We start from the raw sequence: 7,726 nt of genomic DNA on the forward strand, positions 1-7,726 counted from the left end.
CATCACTTACAAAATCAATCTCAGCATGTCTGAATGCTCCAAACTCCTTTACCTTAGCGACTAGTCGTCGCTTAATCAAATCATCAGTCCATGCCAATGCTAGGGACACTGTAATGGGGGACTTGGACTGAAGGAATTTGGAATTTAATGACATAATGCAGCTGCATAATAAATACAAACATCAGTAGGCAAATGTGACTATGTTGTGCAACAAAATTATATAACAAAATGGAAGACAAAGACTGAATAAGTTCACTACCTGTAGAAATAAAATGCAACCATGTACCCAAGAGGTGTTAGACTGTTGGTATCGCCTAATTCCCTCAACCAGTTGGTCAAGCACAAACTGGGCCCAATTAACGTCATTTCGGAATCCATCCTCATGGATGGTATGCCACAAGTTACGACAACCATTGAGCCTAGACGTGGGGACCAACAATGTGGCACATGCGTAGTAAATGAATGCTCTACAGAACTCCTCGCCTATAGGTAAGTTTAGGAGTTTCTCCTCGCATGCCCGAATAGTCCCAAAAGGATGCTCTGATGATGTAGAGGTCACCTGCAAAATCCGCCTTTCTGTTGGGAGGCCAAAAATGAGGCCAACATCGGTCGTTGTAACAGGATAGTGTTTCTGGGCTGAGAACTCTATCCGTCTAAATCCAACATTGAAATGTTGGATTAGAAAGATACAGATGTTGTGGCGCACCTCTGTGCAGTTTAAGTTTAAGAGACCTCCAAATTGGAGGTCTCTTATGGCTTGTATTTTTTTCTCTGGTAACCGATTGCAGAGTTTCTTAAATCTTGAAGCTGAGCATCATGTAAACATTGATGTGCCCTGCATGCAATGTTTGACAGCATGGACATGTTAGGAATAGCAACATTTTTGCAATTGGTAATGCAAAAAATAAGTGAAAAAGTAAAGCTGTCATTTCTCAAAGTTACAAAGGCTTGTCTACTTGTATTTAGAAATAATATACAGTAGGGTAAGACATTAGATGGGGTTGGGTGCTACTGACAGTGAGATATCCTGTAAGAGGGAGGATTGTAAATTTATGAATAAGCCTATATAGAATAGACAATAACAGTAAAAATGTATAGAATAGACTATAAAAGTACAAAAATAAAAATGAGAATACTACATGATATATGAAAGAAAGAAATCAAATCAATTTATGGAAATAAATTGACTAATTCTATTAGAGAAAGAAACCATCAACAAATCAATGAATAATCCTATTTAATTCCCATTTAGATTGTAAGACAACTTGATAGAACAAAAATCCTTGGTAATGAATTTGTGATCTTCAACAACAACTAACAAATGGAGTAAACAGAAAATGCTATGGAAAAGCAGATTTCTTTCATTACCTTAACATGCTTACAATAAAATGCTTGAGAAGGTGGAAATAAAAGCTCACAAACTGAAAGGCCTTGTATTCGTATTCCCTCGCACACACTGGGTTTTGTGTCAGGAATCATCTTTACAATAATTCTATTCTCCCAAGTATTTTCCACTATACCGAACAACATGGTGGCTGCTAAAGGTCTTGCATTCATGGATGTAAGCAAGAGAAAAAACTCAAAGAGATCTCTTTGTTTTCCCTGTTCTTTTCATTCTTCTGGTCATTTAAAAGGGGTTTAACCTACTCCTTTTGATACTTATGACATACACAAAATCTAAAGGAACTGCTAGAGCAAGCACTTTGCTACTGCCATTGAACATGGACAAGGTTTGGAATCCAAGTTTTTGTTGAGAGTATTCCCACATGGTAATAACTATCATTGAAGAATTGTACACTATCATTTGATACCACGAATCATGTGTTTGACCAAAGTTCATTCAGAACTAAGTTGTTAGCTGAGTGAGGATTCATGGGAAAATAAATGAAAACTAGGACTATTAATCTAAACTTGTGAAAGTTTTGAGGCTTCAATCTGATTCAATGGGCATAATAATCTAAAATTTGCAGAATAGAGGAAGTGGCCATTTCAAATTAGGTATTGATACACTATGAAATGCTACTACATAATTTTTTGTAGAATAGTAAACAAAGAGTATCTTTACGCTTGAAAACAAGAATAAATAAGGTGAATCCATGAGTGTTGGAGAATTAAATGAATGAAGAGGAGTTTGGAAACCATAAACTCCAACTAGTAGATGGCCAATACAACAAGCACATCAACTAAGGTAAGAAACATCGAACATGGTTTCAAGTAGAAGTTATGACACTGCTTGTTACACTTGGAACTTCAATAGCAGTTCGCCTTCATTACCACAGCATAGTAACTAGCATTAAGTTATGTGTTATGCCAATGCATCAGTCTTCAAACCAAAACATAGTTCACAACATACACTTATAATATCCTGCTTAATTACAAGTTTCTTGTTTGCCTAAGAAATGAAAATTGTAATATAAGGCAAGACTCAACTAGAGTTTCAACAGCTTGGCTGCGTACCCATTTATAGATGCCAAATTATCAGATATTTGAGAATATTGTGAGGCTTTAATTTCAAGACCTAAACTTCAAGAATTACAAAAATATTTATAGAAAGAGGACTTAATTATTTGGAAAATATTTACAACAACAATAATAATCATCATCATCATGAAGATTGATGTTTCAGTTCTAATGTTTCAGTCAGTTCATGCACCAAATCTTCTATCAGTTTCACATGGAGCTAAACTATTCATCCAAATTCACATTTGGTTGAATACAATATTGGTCCAACGCATTAAAATCCTGCCCCAATAGGAGAATTTCTGCCTTATCGCATTAGATTCCCAATTATTTAATTGAATTTTTTTGAGGTACAAGTCAAGAAAACTCTTGCAAGGGATTACAATCATATGTGCCAAATTGTCACGGAGAGCACCATTTCATCTATTTTAAAGGCTGGATATAGAGTTGAGAGAATTAGAATGAGGTTGTAAAAAATAACTCTTGGTCCGTATAGAAAATCAAATTTCATTTTTTCACTAAAATAAGCCAAATAAAGGCCAAAGAGGAAAATAAACACAATCAAATTTCATATATTTCGAGATTAAAAATTTGGGGATAGAGACTCACTTCCTAGGGTTATTTATCATTAGTATCTGACATGCAATTCTAATTCGAGTATGGAAAGGAGTTTAATGAGCGAGTTGGTTGTTCATCAACAATCTAGTTGCTGACTCAGCTCCTAAGGTTTTATGCCTTTGGAAGAAGAGTTCGATGGCCATCACTAGCAACATCTCTCAAAATTGAGGGTTGAGAAGAGTGAATAGAAGAAAAATGTCAAACAATTAGTAAGAAAACAAAATCACAAGTCATTTGAAGATTATCACCAGTGGGTTCTCAACAGTTTGAAGTAAGAAAGTGGCTCTTAGTGGGTTATTAGCAGTCCGAAGTGAGCGGCAAAGGTAGTGGTTATCTAGTAGCTCTATTGAGCCATTTATAATAGCAGCTCATTTGTTCTCCTAAATATAAGAGCTCTTATATTTACAACCTATTTCTTCCCTCAGTTATAAGACCTTTTATAGCAGTAGTGATTCCTTCCCCTAGCAATAATGTTGGTTTGGTTGTGGATTTTGCCCAATTAAAACTAAGTCATTATATCTTACATTTCTTGTAGTGTAATATAGATTATTTATATATAGATGTAGGAATTAGATAAGTAAATCCTTGTGGAGACCACCTAACTGCTATTCATGTTCACTAGTTCTTTTTTTACTAAAGTCACTTTTTATTTTGAGTGCTAAGGAATATGATCAATTAAAAATCAAAGTAAAACCTAAAAGTGAAGTGTGAAATTGATTGTTCAAACAGATTTCAAAATTAAACCTTGAGCCAAGAGTTGTAATTGGAAATAGTAATCAAAACATTTGAAAATGGGTTGAATATCGGTGTAACAAAAAGCTAATCAAAGGATACTTAGATTTCTTCATAATAAGACATCATAGCAACTTAAAAGTTAAACAATTGTTTTCTTGGATGTTGTTTGATAGTTTAACAAACCATAAGTAAAGAAATGGAAAACTTAAATTATGTGGTGAAGCATTACACTAGGTAAGGAAGTTCATTTTGACTTAAAACTTTTATAGGTTTTATAAAATATGGTTTGAGGTGACACAACCGAACATACTTTTAGTATATCCATTAGCATTAATCCCATCCCCATCACCATTCCTACCACAACACCTCTCTTTATCCCTTCCTCTACCCTCCTCCCTCCTCCTAGAGGACATGGTTTTTGCCTATCCCCACAGCTAGATAGCGAAGACCATTAGATCCCTAAAGCATAATTTTATATGGCGTTAGTGAACCACATTTTCCATATTACCAAATTGTACACAAATATTACCCGACAACTTACAAAGCTGATATAATAGTATGTAATAAATAAACATTGAATTGTTAAAACTTCAATATTAGAGAACTTTCCAACATAACTGATACATGGTAACTATAATAAGGGAGATGAAGAAATCACTTAAATTTCATGCATAATATATATATATATATATACACTAACTTAAAAGGTATCTCAAAATGAAAATTTCATAAAATGATTTCAAATTATATATAAACAAGGGAGTCATTTGTTCACACCAATTCAAATATGTAAAATATCATAAAATGAAAATTTACCCATTTTGATACCAACATGCATTCTGATTTATGTTCTCACAATACATTAAAATTGCATGACTATAGATTATAGTTCTAGGTGCTCCATTTTTTGATAAAAATGGTCTTGTGGCACTATACCAGAGAAGCCAAAACCTCTCAAATAGTATGTTGGCAACGGAAGAATGCAAAAAACAACAAAGATAAGCAAGTATGATGAACCATACCGAGAGTGGGAGTGAACTGGCAGCAGAACCATCTAGGCCATTACCAGCCATTATTAATATTATAACTGCATCATTGGGCATAGAAAAGTAGAATGTTATGCACAGCTAAACTGACCAACTGAATAACTAGACAGCAAGTATAGTACAATACTATGAAAGTTCAGCTAAGTGACAAGAAAAATGCACGCATCTAATGATGTGAGTAGGACATACTTAAAATAGGGAAGTGAAAGTATACATCAAGTTAAAGGATACCACATTGAAAGTGCAATTTCAAATTAAATCAATAATGAAAGCAACTCCAAATAATGAAAATTAAAAAGTAGTCTTATAAAATAAAAATAAAAAAGTAGTGCATCATGTCTATAATAAGGACAATACATAACATCCAAAAGCAACAACCCCATGACCATAAAGCAAATAATGGAACAATGAGGGATCGTACACAAAATGAAAACCTTACAAGCAAAGAAATGAACATGTCACGGCAATGGGTTATTACATTTAGACCGATTGTGACCTATGCCATTGCATCGAGAGCAATGAATAGCTCTCTTATGGCTAAATTGTGACTCAATACGCCTTTGCCGGGGTCTTCCTAGAGGACGTCTCATTTACGGGGGTTGGAGACTAGGAAATACGTTGCCTTGGCCATCTTGCAAAGTCCCAGCCTCACGAACTTTAGGCATGTTGTGTGTTGGTAATGGTTGAAACTGACCTGAGTAAATCAAATGTTGGGTGGAGACTTTAAAACATGGGTCGATATAGTCATACACATTGTGTCTCAATGTGCGGATCACAGCACATACATGTGGACATGGCAACCCGGACATTTTCCATGTTAGACATGTACACTTATGTTGCTGCATATCCACAACCAAATAAACATCTCCAGTAAAAACCTTGAACGTCCCACCCAAATAGGGCATCACAGTAATCGGAGCAGATCTCGTGATATTTGACATTAGCTTTTCCTCTGTTTTGGGTCCAACCGTGCTCTTCCACTTATCTGTACCACGCATATGGGTGTCCAACATGGCTACAAGCTTATCCATGTGCATCATCAACAACGTATAAATTTTTTGGTGTCGTTCATCTCTTAACCACGCATTGAAGGACTTTGCAATATTAGTTATCATTTTATCCCAACATTTTTTAAGGAACTTAGACATTGCCCAATGCTCCGAACTATTTTCCGCAACCCACCTTGCTAGGTCGCCATTAAAACGCACAAGTTTTTCAAACGCCTCATTGTAGTCTATTTCCAACCGAGCATATGCAATGTTGTCTAAAAGCAACAAAGCATCTTCTTTCCTTTTCTTTCCCCTAATGTTTTGCCTATTGAAGAAGCTTGAAAAGTTCTTTTTCACATGTCGATAACAATAGGTGTGATTTTCTACCCCAAACAACTCCGAAACACTACGCAATATCCCTTGATGTCTATCTGGTATAATAATTACTTCTTGACCATCTAGGATCCCCTTCAATTTCTCCAAGAACTAGTACCAATCCTCATAATTTTCTGAACCAACCACACCTAAGGCTAGAGGGAACATTCCATTATCTGCATCATATGCAATGGCAGACAAAAGAGCTCCTTTGTATGGACCACTTAGGTGGCAAGAATCAATAGCCAATACCGGTTGACACCCCATGGTGAACCCTTGAATTGAAAATGCATGGGCAATGAACAATTGCTTGAAGTGACCTTCATGAGAAGTGTACTCGACAATAGTTCTAGGGTTAATTTCCCTTAGCCTATGGCATAACCAAGGCAAAAACGCGTAGGACGCACGTGGAGATCCATATAAACGCTCTTTTGCCTTCTCTTTAAGATGCCATGCTTGGTTATAAGTCAATTGAACTCCATGATCACGTTCAAAATCCTTGCAAATTTGTCGAGGAAGGTATTCTGGAGTTGTTCTAAACACGTCTTCAACAACAACAACACCTCTCTTGGAAGAACCCGCACCTTAGATGAACACTCATCTTGAGCTATATGATTATGATTAACTTGGTAAGTATAAACTCGCAATATTTCATTTCCTTCAACAGCATGAGCTGTTATCTTCCAAGGACAATCCTCAACCGAACACTTTACTGACATATGAGTAGGTGAATTTTTCTTGTACTTGTATTGAAACCTTCCAGCTAATGACATTTGGTATATTGCATTCCGAAACTCATTTGCATTCTTAAATGTATGTCCAGAACCTAATATTGCCTCACGAAACTGATTCGATTCCAAAGGGGTGTACTCATTATCTGCACAACGCGATGCAAAACCTCTTGGTAACATCATAGTATTAGGACTTACATCGCATGATGCATTAGACGAAGGAAACGTAGGATGTGGACCTCTGCATTTACATTCATAACCAAAATTAGACTACATAATGCGTAAAATTGATATTCATAAAATTTTAAATAGACATCCAAGTGAAAACGCATTACCCAAGTGACAATTGTGTATTCGGTATATTTGCCTCTATGGCTTCCACACCAGGTGACTTGACTATGTACACATTTGCAAAGTCATCACTGTGGGAAACCACGTTATCCAAGTCATCCTCATCTTCCAAATCTTGGATGACTCTAGGGTTAAACTTGAGGGTGTAGTGCATCCTCCTCACATGAAGGGAAATGTCGAATTTTTCTAAGACCTTGTGAGTGAATTCTTCAAATGTCATTCCTTTATAAATGTGAATACCTTTGCTTCTTCCACCAACATATTCCCAAAGGCCATCATTTTTTTGGACAAGTTTGCCTCCCACGAAAATATAATAGTATATTCTATTTGTGGCATCCATCAACCTATTGAAATAAAGCACAAATTTATATTGTTGAACAAACAATAATGCATATTCAATGTGATCTTAAAAGTTTTTTCA

The 7,726-nt window shown here is 35.7% G+C and overlaps 1 protein-coding gene across 1 annotated transcript; it reads right to left on the reverse strand.

Annotated features, from left to right (window-relative positions):
* Window positions 1-6,334: 6,334 nt before the first annotated feature.
* LOC117905534 lies at window positions 6,335-7,525 on the reverse strand. The gene is made up of 3 exons (XM_034818438.1): window positions 7,290-7,525; window positions 6,850-7,195; window positions 6,335-6,790 (listed from the first exon to the last, which is right to left on the reverse strand). The coding sequence occupies exons 1-3, from the start codon at window positions 7,523-7,525 to the stop codon at window positions 6,335-6,337; spliced, it is 1,038 nt and encodes a 345-aa protein (XP_034674329.1).
* Between the last annotated feature and the right edge of the window lie 201 nt (window positions 7,526-7,726).

Source organism: Vitis riparia, chromosome 18 (genome assembly GCF_004353265.1).
Source record: "Vitis riparia cultivar Riparia Gloire de Montpellier isolate 1030 chromosome 18, EGFV_Vit.rip_1.0, whole genome shotgun sequence".
Lineage (NCBI taxonomy): Eukaryota > Viridiplantae > Streptophyta > Magnoliopsida > Vitales > Vitaceae > Vitis > Vitis riparia.